The sequence below is a fragment of the Oncorhynchus mykiss genome, chromosome 8, assembly GCF_057628025.1.
Source record: "Oncorhynchus mykiss isolate SJ-2025 chromosome 8, ASM5762802v1, whole genome shotgun sequence".
Taxonomy (NCBI): Eukaryota; Metazoa; Chordata; class Actinopteri; order Salmoniformes; family Salmonidae; genus Oncorhynchus; species Oncorhynchus mykiss.
In genome coordinates this window covers 24,149,194-24,176,188 of record NC_143029.1, presented here as the reverse complement: position 1 = coordinate 24,176,188, position 26,995 = coordinate 24,149,194, and the positions used below count along the sequence as shown (strand labels likewise).

At 43.3% G+C, this 26,995-nt stretch overlaps 1 protein-coding gene across 1 annotated transcript in view; it reads left to right on the top strand.

Annotated features, from left to right (window-relative positions):
- Positions 1-26,995, top strand: part of LOC110529641 (inositol-trisphosphate 3-kinase A) — a 55,795-nt gene that overhangs the window by 16,094 nt on the left and 12,706 nt on the right. The window contains exons 3-5 of the mRNA XM_021612024.3: positions 24,284-24,383; positions 24,755-24,968; positions 26,155-26,359. Of these exons, the coding sequence (XP_021467699.3) occupies positions 24,284-24,383; positions 24,755-24,968; positions 26,155-26,359 (519 nt within the window). The remainder of the gene's footprint in view (positions 1-24,283; positions 24,384-24,754; positions 24,969-26,154; positions 26,360-26,995) is intronic.

Here is a 26,995-nt window from a genome sequence, read left to right as displayed (position 1 = left end):
ATAAGGCACATTCACTAATAATGTAGCAGGCATTATAGAAAATGAACACCGGTCTCATGATCAATCTCTCAAGCACAAGCCCACGTTCTAGTGAGTGGCCAGATAATATTTATATTTCAAGTTTAGCCAACTTGGATCTAGGTATATTTTCACAAGCTCTGAATCCAGCTAACAAGGTAGAACAGTTGAATTGTTATGAAGACACCCTTCTGTCCGTCTCCAACTGTTTGAACAGAATGCTGGCCTGTCCACTTTGTTCAGATGTTGAAATCACGTTGCCTACCTTATTTCTCGTTAATGAGAACGAGTTGCCAATTCTTTATTGAATTGTTTTATGCTTATTTCACATTTATAAAACAGACTTAACAGCTACTATAACAATCTTTATTTGACTAAAATGCTGCTAGTGATACGTGGTACCGTAATGCGCGCTACAAACCAAATTTTCCAGAATGAATGTTCATTGGTACATCTGTTTTAGTAGTGTCTGCTCTGCTCAACATTTGAGGAGTTTAAACATAAACATGGTATGGTTCAAAAAGTTAACTTCCCCTGTATTACAGTAAAATAATGTCTCCATGTGTTTCAGTGTCCATATGACCAATTCTGTTGAACCAAACCTCAAATGCAAATAGTGAGTTTAAACCATTTGTCAGAGGAAAAAGTGATGTCATCTTTGTTGTTGTGAGTGGCAGGGGGAGAGGCTTAGGAGAAAGAGGCGAAGCGAGAGTTTTCACTCCTAGCCAAGTTCTGTCCAAAATAATCCCAATGCGCTTATTTTGATCCCAAGCTTGTCGCCTGCCTTCCTGCCTTTGGAACAACGACTCCCATTGTTAGGGAGGAGACGTGAGAATCACATCATTATATACAGATTTCTGGTGTTAATGGGAAGGTGCACAGCACAGATTCTGCCTCTTCGACTCTACTCGCCTCCCTTTCTGCACCCTATGACTCACACTGTCCCCTTTCCTCTTGGTCCTCCCCTCCTGCTCCGTGGCTGAGAGACTCATTGCAGAACAGGGCTGCGGGCAACTGAGCAAGATTTTAGGAAAACTAAACTTCCGGATCCTTTCACTCCCTCCTCTCTACCTTCTCTTCCTCTGTATCTGCTGCTAAAGTCACTTTATACCACTCTAAATGTCAAGCTTCTAGCTTGAAACACTAGGAAACTAGTTTCCACCTTCTCCGCCCTCTTTAATCCTCCACCCGCTCACCCTCCCTCCTCCCTCTCTGTGGACGACTTTGCGGACTAAAAGAAAGTTGATGACATTCGCGCCTCATTCAGCCTTTTGAGTCCTTTGTTCCCACTCAAACATAACTACCCTACGCCTTGACCTCTTTCTATCCTCTCTCTCCAGATGACGTCTTGCAACTAGTGAGGTCTGGCTGGCCGACAACCTGCCCACTCGACCTCATTCCTTCTTCCCTCCTCAAGACCATCTCTGGAGACCTTCTCTCATTCCTCATCAGCTCATCCTGACCACTGGTTTAAGTCCCCTCTGACCTCAAAATGGCCCGAGTTGCTCCCCTCCTCAAGAAACCAACACTCGACTCATCTGACGTCAAAACTATAGACCTGTATCCCTTCTTTCTTTTCTTTCCAAAACACTTGAGCGTTCTGTCTCGGATCAACTCTCTTGTTATCTTTCTCAGAACGATCTTCTTGTCCCTAACCAGTCAAGATGGGTCACTCAACCGAGACTGCTCTTCTCTGTATCACAGAAGCACTACCAAAGCTGACTCTCTCTCCTCTGTTCTCATCCTCCTAGATCTATCCACTGCCTTCGATACCACAAACCATCATATCCTCCTATCCACCCTCTCAGGGCTGGGCGTCTCAGGCTCTGCACACTCTTGGGTTGCATCCTACCTAGCAGGCCGCTCCTACCAGGTGACGTAGAGAGGATGTGTGTCTGCACCGTGTACTCTCACTACTGGTGTCCCCCAGGGCTTAGTTTCAAGCCCTCTCCTTTTCTCTCTGTACACCAAGTCACACGGCGTTGTCATATCCTCACATGGTCTCTCCTATCATTGCTATGCGGATGACCCTCAGCTACGTTTCTACTTCCCACCTTCTGACACCCAGGTGGCGACACGCATCTATTTCTGTGTGCATGGCAGAAATCTCAACTTGGATGTCGGCCCACATCCATGAGCTCAACCTCGTCAAGACCGAGCTGCTCTTCCTCCCGGGGAAGGCCTGCCCGCTCAAAGACTTCTCCATCACAATTGATAACTCCACAGTGTCACCCTCCCCGAGTGCAAAGAACTTTGGCGTGTCTGTGGACAACACCCTGTAATTCTCTGCAAACATCAAAGCTCACTCCTACAGGTTCATGCTTTACAACATTTGTAGAGTATGACCCTACCTCACACAGGAAGCGGCTCAGTTCCTAATCCAGGCACTTGTCCTCTCTCGCTGGTCTACTGCAACTCACTGTTGGCTGGGCTCCCCCCTTGTGCCATCAAACCCCTGCAATGTATCCAAAACGCTGCATCCCGCCTGGTTTTCAACATTCCCAAGTTCTCGTATGTCACCCCGCTCCTCCATACACTCCACTGGCTTCAAGTCAAAGCTACAAGACCATGATGCTTACCTATGGAACAGGAAGAGGAACCCTGCACCCCAACCCAAGCACTCTGTTCTGCCACCACAGGTTTTTTGGCCCTCCCACCCCTACGGGAAGGCAGCACCAGCTCTGCCATGTTCAAGCTCTTCTCTGTCCTGGCACCCCAATCGTGGAACCAGCTTCCCCCTGGCGCCAGGACAGCAGAGTTTCTGCCCATCTTCCAAAAACATCTGAAACCCTACCTCTTCAAAGAGTATCTTTAATAATCCTCCTCACCTTTATGCCTGCGATATGTGGTTGTCCCACCTAGGTATCTTAAGATGAATGCACTAACTGTAAGTAACTCTGGATAAGATCGTATGCTATATAAAAATAGTAGAAGTAAAATGTAAATAACTAATTGGACCTCATCTTTGCTCAGATTAAGGTCAGACAGTCAGAAAGACAGATAGGTTTTGTTGGCCAGTGGAATGTGTACTCTTATCTTCATAAGACCTCTCTTTTTTTGTCACTTCTGTCACAGATGTGGAAAATACTGTCGCCACTAACGAGCCCCTACCACTTTCCTATCTCTCGTAGAGAGGTTCCTTTAGAGGGGTTAAAAACCACTTCCTCTCTGTGCTCGGCGCCGTGCTCAGTGGAAACTTTAACAACACCAATGAGGTGGAGGAGTCACTGTAGAACTGCGGCATGCCTTTCCTCCTGCTCAATATAGAACGCTGCTTGGGTCTCTATAGCAGAACAATAGCACGACGCAATGAGGTTGCGCGCTCTCCCCACGATACGGAGCTGCCTCTTCCAGTCCCCAACTAACAAACCTGGCTGTGCTATTAATAGTGTGCATGTAGAACGGCTGGAATGGAGAAAGAGGGATGGATGGATAGATGGTGAGGGGTAGAGAAAGAGAGAGGTCTTCTGGTCCATGGCCGTCATGAACATTCACACCCATTCTGTCAGGGCCCCGGTATACACTGGATGCCAAAACGTTGGTTCATTCAACTACAAATTAATATCAGGGAGTATAATAGAGTTTATGACTTAAACATGTGTGGGGACATGTATTCACTGGAGTAGACTATGTTGAGGAAAAATGGTTTAAAACCCACCATGGCTGAAACTTATTTACAGTAGGATAGAACAGTCATACAGGATTAGGTGGAGAAGGAAGGATCTGTGGGCCTTTTAGGATGGATAAAGACTGTTGAACACTTGTTCAGAGGTTATACTGAGCGTCGGCCCCCAGCCTCTGCCCTGCTGTGTTGCTTGTTTTGGTATGGTCTATCTAAACTATTTACCTCCAGCACTGGCCATGTGATTCTCATCACTGTGCCAGACCATTAGATGACTGTTACTGATGCACTGAGGAGCACTTCATATCCCAATTAAGGTGGTAATATCCAAATGCCATGAGCTTGACTACAAATCACCAGTTCTCGCTCTGCTCTGAGGATTTGAGTAAGAAAAACACTGCACATGGAGGTGTTTTGAATCTCAACGTCTTCGTCAACAGTTACTGAACGACATTAACAGAAAAATCCCATCTATTATCGCTTGAACACAGAATGAATGCTGCCTGCCTCCCTCCCTGCCCTGCTAGGATACAATGGCAGCTTGCTTACCTCTATTCATGCCTGACACTAGGTGAGTGATTGCTGCAGCACGGGGGAGACGGTAGTAGGAAAGTTTTGTGGTTTCACGTGGTGCTAGCTGTGCTGTACTGAAAACTCAACAGAAGCTGATATGTCTTCATACCTACAGTTGAAGTCGGAAGTTTACATACACCTTAGCCAAGTACATTTAAATTCAGTTTTTCACAATTCCTGACATTTAATCCTAGTAAAAATTCCCTCTGTTAGGTCAATTAGGATCACCACTTTATTTTAAGAATGTGACATGTCAGAATAATAGTGCAGAGAGTGATTTATTTAAGCTTTTATTTCTTTAATCACATTCCCTGTGGGTCAGAAGTTTACATACACTCAATTAGTATTTGGTAGCATTGCCTTTAAATTGTTTAACTTGGGTCAAACGTTTTGGGTAGCCTTCCACAAGCTTCCCACAATAAGTTTGGTGAATTTTGGCCCATTCCTCCTGACAGAGCTGGTGTATCTGAGTCAGGTTTGTAGGCCTCCTTGCTCGCACACTCTTTTTCAGTTCTGCCCACACATTTTCTATAGGATTGAGGTCAGGGCTTTGTGATGGCCACTCCAATACCCTGACTTTGTTGTCCTTTTGCCACAACTTTGGAAGTATGCTTGGGGTAATTGTTCATTTGGAAGACCCATTGCGATCAAGCTTTAACTTCCTGAATGATGTCTTGAGATGTTGCTTAAATATATCCAGATAATTTTCCTGGCATCTGTTTTGTGAAGTGCACCAGTCCCTCCTGCAGCAAAGCACCCCCACAACATGATGCTGCCACCCCTGTGCGTCACGGTTAGGATGGTGTTCTTCGGCTTGCAAGCCTCCCCCTTTTCCTCCAAACATAACGATGGTCATTATGGACAAACAGTTCTATTTTTGTTTCATCAGACCAGAGGACATTTCTCCAAAAAGTACGATCTTTGTCCCCATGTGCAGTTGCAAACCGTAGTCTGGCCTTTTTTATGGTGGATTTGAAGCAGTGGCTTCTTCCTTGCTGAGTGGCCTTTCAGGTTATGTCGATATAGGACTCGTTTTATTGTGGATATAGATATTTTTATACCTGTTTCCTCCAGCTTCTTCACAAGGTCCTTTGCTGTTGTTCTGGGATTTATTTGCATTTTTCGCACCAAAGTACGTTCATCTCTAGGAGACAGAAAGCGTCTCCTTCCTGAGCGGTATGACGGCTGCATGGTCCCATGGTGTTTATACTTGCGTACCATTGTTTGTACAGATGAACGTGGTATCTTCAGGCATTTGGAAATTGCTCCTAAGGATGAACCAGACTTGTGGAGGTCTACAATGTTTTTTTCTGAGGTTTTGGCTGATTTCTTTAGATTATACAATGATTTCAAGCATAGAGGCAAAGAGTTTGAAGGTAGGCCTTGAAATACATCCACAGGTACACCTCCAATTGACTCATATGATGTCAATTAGCCTATCAGAGGCTTCTGAAGCCATGTCATTGTTTTCTGGAATTTTCCAAGCTGTTTAAAGGCACAGTCAACTTAATGTACTGTATGTAACCTTCTGACCCACTGTAATTGTGATACAGTGAGTTAGTTATAAGTGAAATAGTCTGTCTGTAAACAATTGTTGGAAAAATTACTTGTCATGCACAAAGTATAGTTTGTTAACAAGACATTTTTGGAGTGGTTAAAAAACAAGTGTTAATGATTCTAACCTAACTGTATGTAAACTTCCGACTTCAACTGCATTATCTGAATGTGAAGTCGGCTCGACTATTTGTCCTGTCTGTGTGGCTTGCGTTTAAATGTATAGATATATTGCCTTTAATTTTTTCTTATTTTGTTGTGTTACAAAGTGCAGTTAAAATTGATTTAATTGTAACGATCTACATAAAATACTCTGTAATGTCAAAGTGAAATAGAAATATTCTAATATTTGTCAAAAATAAATAAGAAAAATAAAACAATATATATATTGATTAGATACGTTTTCAACCCTCTGAGTCAGTACATGTTAGAATCACCTTTGGCAGTCTATCTGGGTAAGTCTCTAAGAGCTTTTCACACCTGAATTGTACAATAGTTGCATTATTCTTTTTAAAATTCTTCAAGCTCTGTCAAGTTGGTTGTTGATCATCGTTAGACAGCCATTTTCAAGTCTTTTCTAACTGATTTAGGTAAAAAATGTAACTAGGCCACTCAAAAACATTCAATGCCGTCTTGGTAAGCAACTCCAGTGTATATTTAGTCTTGTGTTTTAGGTTATTGTTCTGCTGAAAAGTAAATGTGTCTCCCAGTGTCTGTTGGAAAAAGTCTCGACCAGGTTTTCCTCTAGAATTTTGCCTGAGTTTAGCTCTATTCCGTTCATTTTTATTATAAAAAACTCCCAAGTCCTTACCGATGACAAGCATACCCATAAAATGATGCAGCCACAACCATGCTTGAAAATATGAAGAGTGGTACTCAGTAATGTGTTGTCTTGTATTTTCCCCAAACATAACACTTTGTATTCAAGTTCATTATTTAGCCACATTTTTTTCAGTTTTACTTTGTGTCTTATTGTAAACAGGATGCATGTTTTGGAATATTTATATTCTGTACAGGCTTCCTTCTTTTCACTCTGTCAATTAGGTTAGTATTGTGGAGTCACTACAATGTTTTTTATCCTTCCTCAGTTTTATCCTATTACAGCCATTAAATACTTATTGACCGAAGACATTTCAGCTTTTCATTTTTAATTGATTTGTAAAAATGTTATTTAAATGTTTAATTTGAAAAAACATAATTCAACTTTGACATTATGGGGTATTATGTGTAGGCCAGTGACAATCAAATCTAAATGTAACCTTTTACTGCAGTGGGCTAAATCATGGTCACACAGTGTTTCTTGGTTGTCTTAAACAAATGTACTTTGAAACCAAAGTATACACTTCACAGACATGGTCATGGGCTTAAAGAAAAAAAGACACCTGACCATGTGAATATTTTGTGTTGAAATGTATTCAATTTTGAGTTTGCTTCCCAATATTACACTTTATATACATCATAGAAGACTGAAATATAACAAAATAATTTGACATAGAAACAACAGATATTCTGCTGTTAAAAAAAGAAAAAAGTGTATTAATTGTGAAATGAAATGATATATACAGTACCAGTCAAAAGTTTGGACACACCTGATCAAGTATTGCTATGCATAGATATAGTGGCATATGTGATCGTCTACTAATGTAATCAAGGTTTGAAATTATTTTGTTTTTGTGAAATACTATATCTGATTGGGATTGTTGCGGTCAATTTGCAGTGTACAAATTATTTTTAACTATGTGTCGGCCCTCTGACCATCCGCTCAAAGAAGAATCGTCCCACTGCTGAATGTAATTGAGGACCCCTTGTCCTCCAGGACTAGGTCTGTCTGTCTGTCTGTCTGTCTGTCTGTCTGTCTGTCTGTCTGTCTGTCTGTCTGTCTGTCTGTCTGTCTGTCTGTCTGATTTCCCTCTGAATGGTTACTGTTGTGATGCTGCTGAGGGAAGGCTAAAGCTTGGATGAATTTAGATCATATTCTCCGAGGCTTTACACATACAGCAAAAAATACGTGCTGAAGGACTGTATGTGCTGTATATCCTACTGTCATCATAATTGCCACAAACATGTACAGACAAACTTGGGCTCATCAAATCATTCAAAACACATCACCTGGAGCCAAGATCTGGATGTCAATGATGTGTGTAACATTTCAGATTTTTAAGAGCACAAAGCAGTTTGAGAAAATCTGGAGAATAAATGCTTAAGAGAATTACAAATGAGTTTAAGGCTCATTTGCCCATAACCTCAATATTGAACTAACTTAGTTTGATTATGACCAATGGCCACAATTGTCATAGATACCCAATGATGTAGTCTCAACTCATCTCAATACCTGGTGTTTGGCCTGGTATGACCTTATGTCTTTAACTTCACAAATCTATTCAACCTCTGTAGAATTTAGTAGACTAACTTGCAAATGTAAAACGGCCTCAATAACCTAATTGAAACTGATTGATACAGCAGAAACAACTCCTCAATAGTATAGTCATGCAAATCTGTCTCTGAGTCTGGATGCAAATACCTGACCATTTTCAGTTCTGCCAATGACAGAGTGACCTTTAATGTCTATGTGTGGACACAATGGTTCATTATGCACTGCAAATACTACACAACTGCATAAGTAACAGCTATAAGTATTCCATCAAGGATTATGTTACTAAAAAGTAAACAATGACTAGATTTCACTTGAATGGATAGTACTGTCAGTTTTTCCCTCAAAACACATCTCTCCAGTGCTTGGCATGGCTGCTGAGTAGGAATAATGACAGGCACTGTATATTATGTGCTTCCTAACTTTGATGGAAGTGGAGAGAATTATTGAGTCCAGAGAGGAGCAGCAGAGCTGGGGGAATCCATCATCCCAGGAATACAGGAAAAGGAAGTCTCACTGGGACAAATCACCCCAAATACGTCACACCACTGGAGGGACCTCAGATACTCTCTGAACACAACCCCGGAGAATCCTCAGGAAATTAGTTTATGTAAATAACCTACAGTGCATTCGGAAAGTATTCATACCCCTTGACTTTTTTCACATTTGTTACGTTACAGACTTTTTCTAAAATGGATTCATTACAAAAGTGTCCTCACCAATCTACACACAATACCCCATAATTACAAAGTGAAAACAGGTTTTTAGACATTTTTGCAAATGTATTACAAATAACAGAAATATCTTATTAACATAAGTATACAGACCCTTTGCTATGAGACTCAAAATTGAGCTCAGGTACATGTTTCCATTGATCATCCTTGAGAAGTTGATTGGAGTCCACCTGTGGGAAATTCAATTGATTGGACATGATTTGGAAAGCCACACACCTATTTATATAAGGTCCTACAGTTGACAGTGCATGTCAATGCAAAAACCAAGCCATGAGGTCGAAGGAATTGTCCATAGAGCTCTGAGACAGGATTGTGTCAAGGCACAGATCTGGGCAAGGGTACCAAAACATGTCTGCAACATTGAAGTTCCCTAAGAACACAGTGGCCTCCATCTCTCTTAAATGGAAGAAGTTTGGAACCTTCAAGACTATTCTAAATTGAGCAATTGTGGGAGAAGGGCCTTGGTCTGGGAGGTGAACAAGAACCCTATTGTCACTCTGACATAGTTCCTTTGTGGAGATGAGAAAACCTTCCAGAAGGATAACCATCCCTGCAGCACTCCACCAATCAGGCCATTATGGTGGAGTGGCCAGACCGAAGCCACTCCTCAGTAAAAGGCACATGACAGCCCACTTGGAGTTTGCTAAAAGACACATTAAGGACTCTCAGACCATGAGAAACAAGATTCTCTGGTCTGATGAAACCAAGATTGAACTCTTTGGCCTGAATGCCAAGCGTCTGGAGGAAACCTGGCACCACCCCTACCAGGGGATGATAGGGATGAATGTCCTTGAGTGGCCCAGCCAGAGCCCGGACTTGAACCCGATCAAACATCTCTGGAGAGACCTGAAAATAGCTGTGCACGATGCTCCCCATCCAACCTGACAGAGCTTGAGAGGATCTGCAGAGAAGAATGGGAGAAACTTCCCAAATACAGGTGTGCCAAGCTTGTAGCGTCATACCCAAGAAGACTTGAGGCTTTATTCGCTGCCAAAGGTGCTTCAACAAAGTACTGAGTAAAGGGTCTGAATATTATGTAAATGTGATATTGAAGTTTTTAATTTACATTTTTTTATAAACATTTCTAAAAACCTGTTTTTGCTTTGTCAATATGGGGCTTTGTGTGTAGATTGATGAGGGAAAAATACTATTTAATCCATTTTAGATGAAGGCTGTAACAGTTGGCTGGATGTCCTTTCAGTGGTTGACCATTCTTGATACACACGGGAAACTGTTGAGTGTGAAAAACCCAGCTGTGTTGCAGTTCTTGACACACTCAAATCGGTGTGTCATGTACCTATTCCCATACCCCATTCAAAGGCACTTAAATCTTTTGTCTTGCCCATTCACACTCTGAATGGCACAAATAAGAAATCCAATTCCCAATTGTTTCAATGCTTAAAAACCCTTATTTATCCTGTCTCCTCCCTTTCATCTACACCGATTGAAGTGGATTTATCAAGGACATCAATAAGGGATCATAGCTTTCACCTGGATTCACCTGGTCAGTCTATGTCATGGAAAGAGCATGTTTTGTACACATGGTATATTCTAGTACTTTAGTTAGCCAATAGTCACACACTGAATCTTGATTCTAAAAGTAAACCACTGTGTGTTTTATGGATTTAGTGGCAGTTATAATCTGGATATGAAAATAAACAGTGATAACACTACTCTTGTACTACCAAGTGTTTACCAAGTATAGCCTAAATACACTAAAACTCCATATTAGTCCACCCCTGCCCTCAGTCATTCCTTCTCAGACAGAGCTGGGATTTAGTATGTTAACTGTGTGCTGTTGAGTGTCGGTCCGTCTGTTATGAGCCGTACCCCAAAAACGTCCAAATGATTTTGCCGTTATCCAATACATATATGATATAGGCTACTGCATATTCCGCAAACAGAAACACATAAATGTAGCTAGCTATATACTCTCTTGGCTAAATAAACTATACTAGCTCCAGTAGGCTAATCTTTTTGAGTGTAAAATGTATTACTGTATTGTATTATATTGTGTGGAATTACAAACATTGTTCAAACCATGATAAAGCAGAAGAGAACATGCGATTATGGTGCAGCACATGCGGCCTACAAAGTTACAAGTATAGGCTAGCTAATTAGATTTTTGATATATAATAGGGCCTATTTGTATAATTAGTAGGCTGTTGCATGTACACTTATCATAATATTTCCCCTGATGTTATCAGCCTACCTCTTTTCTATTGTTGCTTCATTCCTTCCTCGCTTTCAACACTTAAATACGTTTTTGTTGTCCTTTTCATCATTCTAATGACATCTATGAATAATATAGGACTATAATTAGATGCAGAAGGCTATCACTTCTCTTCACAAAGATTGAATGGTTATGGGGTTAATAAATAACTGCTATAGACTACCCCCATCGCATATTCACTCTTCTAGCAAACTACCCCTGAGTTCCTTTGGCTGCTGTATTTAACATTCATCAAAAAAAGCTTGCGTCCCTCTTCGAATAGTCTGTTGGTATAAGAAATGCAACAACAAAAAAATGATGTGCAGTAAGCTATTCTAGTCTAGCTTTTCCTGCATGTGTCACACCCTGGTCAAAGTATTTTGTGTTTATCTTTATTTATTTGGTCAGGCCAGGGTGTGGCATGGGTTTGTGTATGTGGTGTGTATGTATGGGGATTGTAGCTAGTGGGGTGTTCTAGCTAAGTCTATGGCTGTCTGAAGTGGTTCTCAATCAGAGGCAGGTGTTTATCGTTGTCTCTGATTGGGAACCATATTTAGGCAGCCATATTCTTTGAGTTTGTCGTGGGTGATTGTCCTTTGTGTCCTGACGTCATTGTTCTGTGTTAGGAGACACAAGTATAGGCTGTTTCGGGTTTTGTTAAGTTTATTGTTTTGGTAGTGTTTGTGTTTAGTGTGTTAATTCATTAAACATGGATTGCAATAGACACGCCGCATTTTGGTCCGACTCTCCTTCACATCAAGAAAACCGTTACAGAATCACCCACCACCACAAAGGGACCAAGCAGCGTGTCAACAGGCAAGAACAGCCCAAAGTGGAGTACAGTATGGACTATACTTCTTGGGAGGAGATAGACAGGTGGGCGGTTGACCCAGGGAGAGTGCCGGAGCCCGCCTGGGATTCGATGGAGCAGTGCGCGGAAGGATATAGGAGAATGGAGTTTGCGAAGCAAGCAAGGCGGCGCGGACGGAGGCCCCATAGTCAGCCCCAAAAATTTCTTGGGGGGGGGCTCAGGGAGAGTGTGGCAGAGTCAGGAGCCAGACCTGAGCCAACTCTCCCTGTTTATCGTGAGGAGCCAAGGAGGAGACCAGAGCCGGTGTTGGAGGTGAGCGAAACAGAGACTGTGAAGGAGTTAATGGGGAAATTGGAGGAGAGAGAAATGAGGGAGTTGCTGTGTTGGTGTTTCAAACATGGAATTCGCCCGACGGAGCGTGTCGGGGATTTGATGGCACCTGGGTCAGCGCTCCATACTCATCCTGAGGTGCGTGTTAGTCGGCTGGTGAAGATGGTGCCAGTCTCACGTACCAGGCCTCCTGTGCACCTCCCTAGCCTTGCACGTCCTGTGCCAGCACCGCTCTCAAGATCTCCAGTACGCCTTCACGGTCTAACCCATCCTGTGCCACCTCCACACCCCAGCCCTCCGGTAGCAGCTCCCCGCACCAGGCTTCCTGTGCGTGTCCTCGGCCCAGTACCACCAGTGCCAGCACCACGCATCAGGCCTACAGTGCGCCTCGCCTGTCCAGCGCTGTCGGAGCCCTCCTCCTCTCCAGCGCTGTCGGAGTCTCCCGCCTGTTTAGCGCTGTTAGAGCCTTCCTTCTCTACAGCGCTGCCGGAGTCTCCCGCCTGTTCAGAACTGCCAGTTTGCAAAGAGCTGCCAGTTTGCAAAGAGCTGCCAGTTTGCAAAGAGCTGCCAGTTAGCATAGAGCTGCCAGTTAGCATAGAGCTGCCAGTTAGCATAGAGCTGCCAGTCTGCAAGGAGCTGCCAGTCTGCAAGGAGCTGCCAGAGCTGCCTGTCTGCAGGATGCCGCCAAAGCTGCCAGTCTGCAAGGAGCCGCCAGAGCTGCCAGTCTGCAAGGAGCCGCCAGAGCTGCCAGTTAGCATGGAGCAGCCAGGGCCGCCAGTTAGCATGGAGCAGCCAGGGCCGCCAGTTAGCATGGAGCAGCCAGGGCCGCCAGTCAGCATGGAGCAGCCAGGGCCGCCAGTCAGCATGGAGCAGCCAGGGCCGCCAGTCAGCATGGAGCAGCCAGTCAGCATGGAGCAGCCAGTCAGCATGGAGCAGCCAGAGCAGCCAGTCAGCATGGAGCAGCCAGAGCTGCCAGTCAGCATGGACCAGCCAGTCAGCATGGAGCAGCCAGAGCTGCCAGTCAGCATGGAGCAGCCAGTCAGCATGGAGCAGCCAGAGCTGCCAGTCAGCATGGAGCAGCCAGTTAGCATGGAGCAGCCAGAGCTGCCAGTCATCATGGAGCAGCCAGTCAGCATGGAGCAGCCAGAGCTGCCAGTCGACCAGACTCTCCCAGATCTGCCAGTCGACCAGACTCTCCCAGATCTGCCAGTCGACCAGACTCTCCCAGATCTGCCAGTCGACCAGACTCTTCCAGATCTGCCAGTCGACCAGACTCTTCCAGATCTGCCAGTCGACCAGACTCTCCCAGATCTGCCAGTCGACCAGACTCTCCCAGATCTGCCAGTCGACCAGACTCTCCCAGATCTGCCAGTCGACCAGACTCTCCCAGATCTGCCAGTCGACCAGACTCTCCCAGATCTGCCAGTCGACCAGACTCTCCCAGATCTGCCAGTCGACCAGACTCTTCCAGATCTGCCAGTCGACCAGGATCTGCCAGTCAGCCAGGATCTGCCGAAACCGCCAGCCAGCCAGGATATGGTAGATTCGTCAACCTGCCTGAGCTTCCTCTCACTCCTGAGCTTCCTCTCACTCCTGAGCTTCCTCTCACTCCTGAGCTTCCCCTCAGTCCCGAGCTGCCTCAGTCCCGAGCTGCCCCTCAGTCCCGATCTGCTCCTCAGTCCAGTGGGGTTCTGGGTGAGGACTACTAGGCCATGGTCGGCGGCGAGGGTGGACTATCCAGGGACGCGAGGAGAAGGGACTAAGACATTGATTGAGTGGGGTCCACGTCCCGCGCCGGAGCCGCCACCATGGACAGACGCCCACCCGGACCCTCCCTATTGTTTTGAGGTGCGTTCGGGAGTCCGCACCTTAGGGGGGGGGGTTCTGTCACACCCTGGTCAAAGTATTTTGTGTTTATCTTTATTTATTTGGTCAGGCCAGGGTGTGGCATGGGTTTGTGTATGTGGTGTGTATGTATGGGGATTGTAGCTAGTGGGGTGTTCTAGCTAAGTCTATGGCTGTCTGAAGTGGTTCTCAATCAGAGGCAGGTGTTTATCGTTGTCTCTGATTGGGAACCATATTTAGGCAGCCATATTCTTTGAGTTTGTCGTGGGTGATTGTCCTTTGTGTCCTGACGTCATTGTTCTGTGTTAGGAGACACAAGTATAGGCTGTTTCGGGTTTTGTTAAGTTTATTGTTTTGGTAGTGTTTGTGTTTAGTGTGTTAATTCATTAAACATGGATTGCAATAGACACGCCGCATTTTGGTCCGACTCTCCTTCACATCAAGAAAACCGTTACAGCATGAGGCTCCAAGAGCTAAGGAGCGTTTTTTTAAGGAGAGAGGCCAGCGAAGCATAGTGTGTGCGTTTTGTTCAAGAGACAGAGGATATAAATTAGAACTCATCAGAACCCATAACCCATCATTAATTAGCAAAAAAATAGGCTAATGCTGCATTGAATGTATTACCTGAAAGAGGTAGGCTAGGACATCTATATATAGGGCTATATATCAATCTAGAACAGGATTACCTATTTGCAATGCAATTTGAATGGAGTTGATGGAGAGAGAGAAAGACTGCTAGAGACTGCTTGCACATGCACTGATTTAAAGCAATGATATTCGAGTGATAGGCTGTAGCATAGACTATGCTTCAGAAAATGCAAGCCTACCTGTCACAAGAATAAAAGTTACCATGATGAAATCTACATGCGCTCCATACTGAGATGGGCTGTCTGTTCATAACCTGAGCATTGATGATTCGTCATGCAGAGGCCGTAGAGAAGCCAGATTTCGACATTGCATATTGTTTAACAGTTCCATTTCACGCCATGCTGTTCAAATAAATAATTTATTAGAATTTACTGGTTTCTCGCAGTTATTTATCCTGGGAAAGGGGAGTGGTTTTGGGCGTTAAATCCTGGTAAATCTTGGTAACCGTGTTCCCTCCATTCAATCCTAGTCCTGATGTGTGTTTTACATGTCACTACCTGAGCAGTCTGCTGTCTATGCATTGCCCACATGTTTGTGATTTGTGTGTTTAAGGAACAGGTGATTTGCATGGGTGCAGAAGGCACATAGATTCAGACCTGACTACAGGCAGGCAAGGCCATGTCTACGGACGCTGGGTCGCCTGCCTCTCAAGTCCTCACTCTCAAAGTCATACCAACTCATTTGCATGGCCCTTTGTTTTTCTAAAGTGGCTTTGTGAAACAAATGAGCCATAAACCCTATTGTCCTGCCCCTGTGAAGCCTCAGATTATAGCCAGCAGCTTGAGAGGAAAGTGGAGAGACAGAGTGCAGCATCCATCCCATTCATCTATCACCATGTCGTCTTTTGTCTTTCACATGTGGAGCCTGGTTGTCCCTGTGCTGGATGTTGTCTCAGCGTCTATCCTCTTCTTTCTCAGAGAGCTGCAGGTACTGTATCAGCAACTTGCTGGCTTTAGAGATCAGTTTATACTGAAGTGCCTGTTCAGTGTTTTCCCTATGATTTTTTTCAGCAGTGGTGGCAAGGATAGCAGGGGGCAGAAATATATATTGAAGAAAAATTACAACATATTATTGTGTAACGGTGGCAACAATTTAGCAGCGATGTCCCCCAATGAATATAGGGGAAACACTTGCCTGTTGCTTTATTTTATAGCAGTATAGAGGTGCTACTCTCGTTTATTAAACCAATTCTGTGTTCTGTATGGGTCTTATCTCTATCCTGATCAAAAGTTATCATGTTTTGTAAGTTCTGATGGGTGGTCAGAGGTCATGAAAGGAATTCAGTGACATATGTAGAGTGCTTTTAGATATGAGGAAATAGGTTATGACTGCAGTGCTTATATACTGTATGTATCTTATTCAGCATGGATAAAATTGAATTAATAAATGCATAACATTTCTCTGTCACAAACTTCCATGAATACTTTTGACCGCACATGCGGTCATCTTGACCTGACATCCTCCCTCCACCCTCCTCCCTTTTCCATCCCTCCATACCAGAGTCGCTCCAGTCAGTTCCTGTCTCACAGACTCTTCCTGCATCGTCTGTTTCCCCAGTCTCCAGTCAGTTCCTGTCTCACAGACTCTTCCTGCATCGTCTGTTTCTTCAGTCTCCAGTCAGTTCCTGTCTCACAGACTCTTCCTGCATCGTCTGTTTCCCCAGTCTCCAGTCAGTTCCTGTCACAGACTCTTCCTGCATCGTCTGTTTCCTCAGTCTCCAGTCAGTTCCTGTCTCACAGACTCTTCCTGCATCGTCTGTTTCCCCAGTCTCCAGTCAGTTCCTGTCTCACAGACTCTTCCTGCATCGTCTGTTTCCCCAGTCTCCAGTCAGTTCCTGTCTCACAGACTCTTCCTGCATCGTCTGTTTCCCCAGTCTCCAGTCAGTTCCTGTCTCACAGACTCTTCCTGCATCGTCTGTTTCCCCAGCGCGTCTCCATGGCTCCTCTCTGTTTCCTTCTAACACTGAGCTGTTTTGATCCGTCTCTCTGTCTGTGAGGGGTACTGCCGGTCGTCTTCTCCTGCACTCCTCCATGTCGGCTCGGTGCAGTGGCCCAGTACCTGTCAGTCTGTGTTACTAATGTGTTTTTAAGCACCCCCAACCACAACGGCTGGCAGGTTTTGTTTCCCATCAGCAACTTTGATACATACCAGAACCCCAGTGCCTGAGCTGAGCTGTGAGAGACTCAGATGAGCCACTCACTCTTCTTTCATCTGAACGCACAGAAATATCACAGAACACAGAGATACCTTCTCTTTTAAACCGTTAACTCAAAGGGAGAATGTATTCACAATGTTCCAACACGAGTGATGGATGGGGTTTGAGGATTTCTCAGAGATTTATTTTGAACAGAACTAGGTGGAGCCATTATATTGTGCTCACTACTTAGCTACTTTCTCCCTATGGATGGAATAGCACCAAAAAGTGCTATTATAGATTGGATGCAGAGGAGGCTGGTGGGAGGGACTATAGGAGGACGGGCTCATTGTAATGGCTGGAATGGAATTAGTGGAATGAAGTCAAACATGTGGTTTCCATATATTTGATAGCGTTCCTTTTATTCCATTCCAGCCATTACAATGAGCCAAATCTCCTATAGTGCCGCCCACCAGCCTCCTCTGCTCAGATGTACATGTACTGGGTTGTTCCACCAATTCAAGTCTTTTGAGATGTATAAGTTGGTCATTTTTTTTGTTGATTTCACAATTTTTTTTATGTTATAAAAAGTTAGGTTGTTCAACTTCAGAAAAAACATGTTTTCCCATCTCAAAGTTAAATAAAACAAAATGCCTATAGTAAGTGGATAGTTTAAGTGCCAAATAAATTAACATGGTTGACAGTAACAGGGTTGACGATTTCATCTTAAATCAGCCATACATCTTGTGACAAGGGGGAATGGAAGCTTGTGTGCAACAGGGAGTGGCAATTGAATGCAAGTTTCACAAAGGCTATTTAAATTATAACATTGTAGCCTGTCTGTGGGTAACAGGTTTGACGTATTATACTCAATCTGCTCAGTTTTCCACCACAAAACACCAGAAAAATAGCCTAAATGAGTAGAACCAGCTCACCTGCTTTTACACTATGATTTCACTATTACATGTTGAATGTCTTTGAATTAAAAAAAAGAATAGTTTCACATCATAGGGTATCCTTAAAATGAGGGGCAGATGTAGATTAATAAATCTTCAGATATTACTTTGTCAAAGCAACAAAATAATGACTAGGGTTTTACAATGATAGTGAAAACATTTTGGGGTTAAGTGGGTTAAAATCTTCCTAGAAGTCACAGAGGGTATACTGAGGGACATGTCAAAATGACAGTGGTAGAAGTACCCAATTGTCATACTTGAGCAAAAGGAAAGATATGTTAATAGAAAATGACTCAAAAGTGAAAGTCACAGTAAAATACTGACTAAAAGTCTACAATTATTTGGTTAATATACTTAAGTATTAAAAGTAAATGTCATTGATAAAATGTACTTAAGTATCAAAAGTAAAACCCATTTCAAATTCCTTATATTAAACAAACCAGACAGCACCATTTTCTTGTTTTTTAAATTTACGAATAGACAGGGGCACACTCCAAAACTCAGACATCCTTTACAAATGAAGCATTTGTGTTTAGTGAGTCGACCAGATCGGAGGCAGTAGAGATGACCAGGGATGTTCTCTTGATAAGTGTCACGTTCGTTGTAACGATGAGACCAAGGCGCAGCGTGATTCTTTATTAAATGAAGAACACTAAACAAACTAACAAAATAACAAAACAAAACAAACAAGAAGCTAATAATAACGTGTGCTGACATGCAACTACACAGACAATAACCCCAAAAACCTAAATGGAAAATGGTAACCTAAATAGGATCCCCAATCAGAGAACGATAAACAGCTGTCTGATTGGGAACCAATTCAGGCAACCATAGACAATACCAAAACCCCATAGATTTGTAAATAAAAAATAAAAAAGTCAGTTTTACATTTTTGGCAGCATGAGTGAAGGATGCTTTGTTGTGAAATAGGAAGCCGATTCTAGATTTAATTTTGGGTTGGAGATGCTTAATGTGAGTCTGGAAGGAGAGTTTACAGTCTAACCAGACACCTAGGTATTTGTAGTTGTCCACATATTCTAAGTCAGAACCGTCCAGAGTAGAGGTCGGCCGATTATGATTTTTCAACGCCGATACCGATTATTGGAGGACCAAAAAAGCCTATACCGATTAATCAGACGATTTTTATTTATTTATTTATTTATTTATTTGTAATAATGACAATTACAACAATTACAACAATACTGAATGAACACTTATTTTAACTTAATATAATACATCAATAAAATAAATGTAACCTCAAGTAAATAATGAAACATGTTCAATTTGGTTTAAATAATGCAAAAACAAAGTGTTGGAGAAGAAAGTAAAAGTGCAATATGTGCTATGTAAGAAAGCTCGGAGGGCCTGTTGTCCGGACCTCTGGCAATCTCTATGGGGGTGTCACAGGGTTCAATTCTCGGGCCGACTATTTTCTCTGTATACATCAATGATTACGCTCTCTCTGCTGGTGATTCTCTGATCCACCTCTACGCAGACAACACCATTCTGTATACTTCTGGCCCTTCTTTGGACACTGTGTTAACTAAACTCCAGACGAGCTTCAATGCTATACAACTCTCCTTCCGTGGCCTCCAACTGCTCTTAAATGCAAGTAAAACTAAATTCAACCGATTGCTGCCCGCACCTGCCCGCCCGTCCAGCATCACTACTCTGGACTAGAGGTCGACCGATTAATCGGAACGGCCGATTAATTAGGGCCGATTTCAAGTTTTCATAACAATCGGAAATCTGTATTTTTTGGCGCCGATTTGCCAATTTTTTAAGTATTTGTTTAATACCTTTATTTAACTAGGCAAGTGAGTTAAGAACACATTCTTATTTTCAATGATGGCCTAGGAACAGTGGGTTAACTGCCTCGTTCAGGGGTAGAAGGACAGATTTTCAATGAGTAGCTGGACGGGCTGGAGACATAGCGATTCAGACAGCTAGCGGGCCGGGGATAGCAGATTAGCAGAAGGGCTTTAGAGGGACGTCGCGACGGAAGAAGTCTGTTGTTGTAGCCCCCTCGTGCGGTTATGTTGGCAGACCAGTTGTGATGGATCAGCAGGGCTCCGTGTAGTAAAAGGGTCCAGGCCAATTGGCAAAATACGTAATGTAGCCCAAGGAGTGGCTGATGGGCCTCTTCAGCTAGCTGGGAGATGGGCCTAGCATAGGCTAGCTCCAGGCTAATTGGTGCTTGCTTCGAGACAGGGACGTTAGCCAGGAGAAGCCAATCGGATAGCAGCTAGCTAGCTGCAATGATCCAGGTGAAGAGGTTCAGAGCTTGCGGTAGGAATCCGGAGATATGGAGAAAAAGGAGTCCGATAAGCTCTGGGTTGAAACACGCTGTACATAATGGCAGGAGATGTCCTGGCTAAAGGTTAGCTGATGACCACTAGCAGTAGCTAGCTGACTACTAGCTTGTAGCTTAAGTAGTACTTGAAAGGATTTTTACTTAAATACTTTTCACAACTGCAAAATGCTGCATATCGGCACTTTAGCAAGTCTTTATTCATGTACAAAATCTGATTTAATGAATTTTCCATGTGGTCTATATTAAAGGACACTTCATTGAATATAACAGGCTTTTAAAATGCAATATTAGTGCACAATTTCTACTTCAAATATCAAAGTGACGCATCTGGTGTGTGTCCTCTGTGGGAATGCGTGTGATGTTATTACTGCATCATTATACTTGAACTACTTACTTTTTTAGACCGAGTAACGTCAGGAAAACATTAAAGCATGTGGTCATCTTATTGTGTCGTTGATGTATGTATTGTTGTAGGCCTGTGTTTGTGTGTGCTGTATTTCTAGTGTGCTGTGTTTCAGCTGTGTTGCTGTTATGATTGTGGCCTATCTAAAAAACACATTAACAGGTCTAAGGGGAAAGCTCACACTCAGGCCTGTATCTGATGGCTGGCCCCTGCCTGTCCCCTGAGCACCTCCTCTCTGCCGCTGACCCCAAGATCAGTCAGTTTCCACCACCTGAAAGACGAGTGTTTCTGAAAGACGAGTGTGTGTGTGTGTGTGTGAGAGAGAGAGATAGAGATAGAGAAAGAGCACTGTGTGTTTTCATGCACTTACATGTATGTCTGACAAAGGTATGGTAGGATGTGAATACAGTTGAGGTAAACCTAGGCATTGAGTGATGATGAGAGAGGCATTGTCGCTAGAGACATCAATTCAACCAGGTGATGTCACCGTGTGTGTGTGTGTGTGTGTGTGAGAGAGATAGAGAAAGAGCACTGTGTGTTTTCACGCACTTACATGTATGTCTGGTACTCTCTCACACCCACTGTAGTGTGAAGAGCAAGTTGAGTGACTCCCCCCACCGCTGGAGCACAGCAGCACAGTCTCGTGATGAAAAACCAAGCCAGCACTGAGAGGAACTCAGTGAGCGTCTGAATGTAACTTAATCTACCGTGTTACTGAAAGCAGAAGTCCACTGGAGTGGGGGGGGGGGGGGAGATATACACACACATTTCCTAGACCGCAAATTGCTTATTTTTTAGTTGAGTCAGCGACATTTAAGATTTTACTGCCCTATACCTTATAATCACATCTAGATATAAATCCTTCCATGTATGGGAAGTTGCTTTGTCATTGTTTTTTCAAAGTCAGCTGAGAGAAAATATATAGCCAAGCATATACTGTATCTATCTCCTAATTAAGTACATTTTAATGGTACTGACTCTTAAGTATTGCTCTTAAACGTCTCACTGAGAGAGAAGGGGCTTCTTGTGACTGACTTCTGTTTGCCAGAATGGCTCTTGTTTGTGCGTTTGTCCTTGCTATTGTGTGTTTGTGTGTGTGAGGGAGGCCCTGAACTCCCAGGCTTGGAACAACGATATTACCCTGCTGGCTCTGGTGCTTGTGGGGAGAGAGACCAGAGTGCTGTGGTTAGTTGGTGGCTAAGGGAAACCCCACATCCATCCATGGTGGAGAGCAGCTAGTGGAGTGAAGAATGCACTGGCCATGCCAAGACGGAAAATGAAAGAGAGCTGTCTCCGGGACGGCCAGTGAGAGGGAATAACACAGTGTAACCATCAGCAGAGCACAGCGACTAGGCTGGAACCGAAAAACACACTCTGCCGTTAAATCAAAATCAAATCAAATTGTATTTGTCACATGCTTTGTAAACAACAGGTATAGACTAACAGTGAAATGCTTACTTACGGGTCCTTCCCAACAATGCAGAGACAAAGAAAATAGAGAAATAATAGAAAAGTAAAACGCATAATAATAAATAGATAATTAGTAACAATAACTTGGCTATATACGTACATGGGGTACCAGTGCTGACTTGATGTGCAGGGGTACGAGGTAATTGAGGTAGAATAAAGTGACAGATAGTAAACAGTAGCAGCAGCTTATGTGATGAGTCAAAAAAGTTAGTGCGAAAAGGGTCAACGCAGATAGTCCGGGTAGCTATTTGGTTAACTATTTAAACTGTTTAGCAGTCTTATTGCTTGGGGGTAGAAGCTGTTCAGAGTCCTGTTGGTTCCAGACTTGCCGCTTGCCATGCGGTAGCTGAGAGAACAATCTATGACTTGGGTGGCTGGAGTCTTTCACAATTTTTAGGGCCTTCCTCTGACACCGCCTGGTACGGAGGTCCTGGATGGCAAGGAGCTCAGCCCCAGTGATGAACTGGGCCAAATGCACTACCCTCTGTAGCGCCTTGCGGTCGGATGCCAAGCAGTTGCCATACCAAGTGGTGATGCAGCCAGTCAAGATGCTCTCAATGGTGCAGCTGTAGAACTTTTTGAGGATTTGAATGCCCATGCCAAATATTTTTAGACTCCTAAAGGAAGTTAACTGTTTTAACTGGGGCTCATTAGCCCATAGCTCTGACCGTATGCCCTTAGTTAGATTGATACCATTCTAATGATTTGATAGCAGCAGACACCTAACACCTTTTCTCTGAGGTGATAGGCTCTCCGTTGAAATGTGCTAGGCTAATGCCTAAATGGATGGGTACTAGATTGCCAAGAACAGTTAGCTAACCATCGGCAGCACTGGACTGGTGTGTGAATCTGACCATCTGGAGGTGTTTCTGCATGAATAGGTGCTCATTATGTGTACACTCTAAACAATACTGGGTTGTCTGGATGACCCGACTGCTTGGTTGCAGGCAATGGTCACTTAGTTGGGTTGTTTTCTTTAACAAGAGTAGGTTTGGGTTGTTTATGCTGGGTTATTGGTGCTGGGTTATTGAGATATAGAGGAGATTGGAGGCGTAGTTTAGTAGGGTCGTGGCTTTCATATAGTTATTTTTAACCACCCGTGAGAGTAAATGTCATTGCTGTTTATCTGTACACATGTTAAGGTTAAACATTTACATTTTTGTTGCTTACAGTTCCCTAAAAGCCAATGGAAATCCCATTGTTGGGATAGATACCACCTTATTATAATATATAATAAATATTTTTTTATATTCTAGAAGAATGTATAAAATTCACCCAAAAAAATAAGGAACATTTCAACTGTAAAGTTAACATGACTCTCACTGGTGGCCAATAAGATCTATCTGAAATCCATGCCTCCAATAAGCCACTCCTCCTGAAAATAACCTGAGGATTACATTAAAAAAGACCCAGCTGCTAGATCAACCCAGCAGCATGAAAATAAAACTACCCAATTGATGATTAAATGAACCCATGTTTGGGTAATCCCAACAACCCAACATGTTGGGTTATTCACGCAACCCAACTGACTGGGTCAAAATAACCCAGCGTGTGACCTGTCTAATATTTACCCAGCACTGGGTTACCAAAGAATCCAAATTGGGTTGTTTTTAACCCAGCATTGTTTTGTGTTAGAGCAGCAAGAGCAACTCCAATCAATGAGCTGAATACTCACTTCAGACTTCAGACTGTTATTATAAGCTGGGTTGGAGGAAGTATATTATACAATTTTCTGAGTTATACTGAAATAACTGGTATTATCACTTTTCCCTACAGCCACAAATAGTTTAATTCATTTCAAGTGGGAAAGCATTTGTACTCTAGTGTAAAAAACTACAGATTCTTCTCCTCAGCAGTCAGGTGGAGAGACACTGGATGTCTTATGTTTTTTGTTTTTGTTTCTACTTCTTGTTGCTGTTTCTACTTGTTGTTGTTGTTTCCTGTGGTCTGTAATAATTCTGTGGTGTATGCTAATATTGGTTCAAATGTGTGCCTGACTCTGTGACTGTCTTCTGTGAGAGAAATCCCTGTTTGAATCATAAACTGCTAAATAATACACTCAACGACATCAATGAATGACAACAAAAGGAGTCAAATGTTCATGTGTGGCGGGCTGTATTCTAAATGTAATAAAGTAACAATGCCGTCCACACACAACAGAGCATTGTTCTGTGTTTTTTGTCTCTTGTAATACTACAGTGCTTGTAATGAAAACAGACAAGGATTGTGCGAGGAACACAACGCACAGTAGGTTTACTCAAAGCGTCCTCTGTTTGTTATCCATACAGCACAAGTCATGGAAGAAGATCAAGAACATTGTCCACTGGTCTCCATTCGTCATGTCTTTCAAGAAGAAGTACCCTTGGATCCAGCTGGCTGGTCATGCAGGTAGGCCTTGACAACGCTGCCTCTGGAATGTGGGGATTCTGGGATAAGGCTATGGAAGGAATGTGTGTTCTGTGTTCCGCTCTCATTCTCCTGGCTGGATTGGATACGATACAGTGGCCAATGGCCAGTGTGTTTGGAATTCAAATCTAGATATACTTGCAAATCATATATTCAAAGGCTCAGTACTAGGGCATAACTAAGAGTTTCATCCTATTTGTATATACTGTAGCTAGGCTATCTGAAATGGAATGGTCCATTCAGAATCAGATACAACCTTTTCTTTAGCAACAGGACAAAACAAAGTAAAGCAGGCCTACTGTTAACACTGAACATCCTCTAATGTTTTTATTGCATGTTTTGGTTCCTCTCAGGCAGTTTCAAGGCAGGGGCTAACGGGCGTATCCTGAAGAAGCACTGTGACTGTGAGCAGCGCTGCTTGGATTGGCTGATGAAAGACGTGCTGCGTCCCTACGTACCGGCCTACCACGGAGACGTGGAGAAGGACGGGGAGAAGTACAACCAGATGGATGATCTGCTCTCTGAGTTCGACCTGCCCTGCGTCATGGACTGCAAGATGGGTGTCAGGTGAGTGTGGGTTGACAGACCTTTATTGGCAGGTGCATCTCTTTGTTGAAGTTACACATAGGCACATATCTCAGTTTACCCTCTGGATATCCTAATCTAAACTTTTTGGGGGTGAATGAAAATAGACCTTAGATCAGTGTTAGACATCATTGTAGCTCTCAGATCTCTTTGTTCCATTTTGACAGGTTAGGGTAAGGTCCAATATTCAATCAGGCAGACATCCATTAGGCGTAAGGTCTAAGAGTGACCATCACACTCCCCTAGAGAGGAGATATGTACTGTAGCCAGCTGGCCCTTCACAGACACACCATTAAATCAGCCTGTATTGGGAAACAAGTATTGGGAAACAACTTCCATTCCTTTGGGTTCATTATTGGGCTGCCGAACTCCACATACTGTACATGTTACAGTTGTCAAAATCTCCCTTGTTAAGTTTACATCAGATGTATATCAGATATGGGTATACCGAGACACTTTGCAAAGTTATTACTGACCAGTGAAATATTGGAGACTCTTCTGAGACACTTTGAACTGGGTGTAAACAGGTCAGGCTTGTTTTGCTAGTGTATCCTGTGCTCTACCGTTGTGACGAATAGCTTTGTTGCCGGGTGGCCTTCATCACTCTCCCTGCTATATCCCTCTCCTCTCATCTCCTTTCCTCTCTAGCACAACTTTGGTTGTGTGAGCCTTCTCTGGATTGGCCGGAATGTTAGGAAATGATAAACCAGCCCCTCCAAACACAACAATTTGGTGCAGTGCTAACAGACTAAAGCCTGGCCTGTTCTTGAGGTAGCTGGCTAGTGAGAAGGAGAATTTGAATCTAGGAAAGGTTAAGACAATCCCTTATTCAGGGATGAACTGAAGAGAAGGGAACCCCTCCTCCTGTCTTCACTGCAATAATAATTCTACAGTATAATTATTATGTGAAAGAAAACAGTTTCTCTTCTTCATTCACATGTTGTCCCCTGGGGCATGATCACTCAACGGCTTTGTCAAACAACATCTGAATGATCAATATTGTATTGCACAATGTTTGCACAGTGATTGTATTCTAAGAAGTAGAGTCAAATTATCCTTTATATTGGCTCATAAAAGGAAATTAATTTGGTTGCTGGACTGGTTACAACATAAAATCTCATTCAACAAAGTCAGTACCAAACAGATGTGGCTTCTCTGTCCACCAAAGGACGTACCTGGAGGAGGAGCTGACCAAGGCCCGTAAGAATACCAGTCTGAGGAAGGACATGTACCAGAAGATGGTGGAGGTGGAACCCCTGGCGCCCACCCCCGAGGAGCAGGAGCAGCAGGCGGTCACCAAGCCCCGCTACATGCAGTGGAGGGAGACCATCAGCTCCACCGCTACCCTGGGCTTCCGCATCGAGGGCATCAAAGTAAGCCATGGCACAGATTATGTACTGGGGTATACGGTAGAGCAGGGGTCGGCAACAGGAGTGTTTTTTGGGGTGGGGGGTCAAAAATGACTATAAAATCACCAGGAATTCAGCAAGAAAATCGGTTTAATTAAGGAAATCTGTTCCTAGCTATTGCCATGAATTTTCTAAAAAGAGACGTAAATGAGCGTGTCTCAATGTAATCAAAGTTTAAAATAAAATAAAAAACATTTGGGCTTAGTTGTAGTAAATTTAGCAGAGTACAAATTATGATAATTATGTTCCGTCCCCCCGACCATCCGCTCTGACAAAAATGGTCCCTTGGCTGAATCTAGTTGCCTATCCTTGCAGTGGAGTGATGCATTGTGCTATAAAGTCATACTCTGTAAAACTAATTTAACAGTCCATTATTGGAGGAAGTAAACACTCTAGGAAAGGTGACCAAATACTCCATCTGTCAGTCTGTACACTCAGTAGTTACTGGTTGATTTTATAATAATTAAAACAGTAATAATGTGAAATTGAGAGTATAATTCCACTTAGAAGGGCTGACCTTGATGGTCCTGCTTGGTTTGTGTACAGACATACCCTGCAGTCACCCCTTAATAGCATTCTTCATACTGAGGGTTGCCAGGG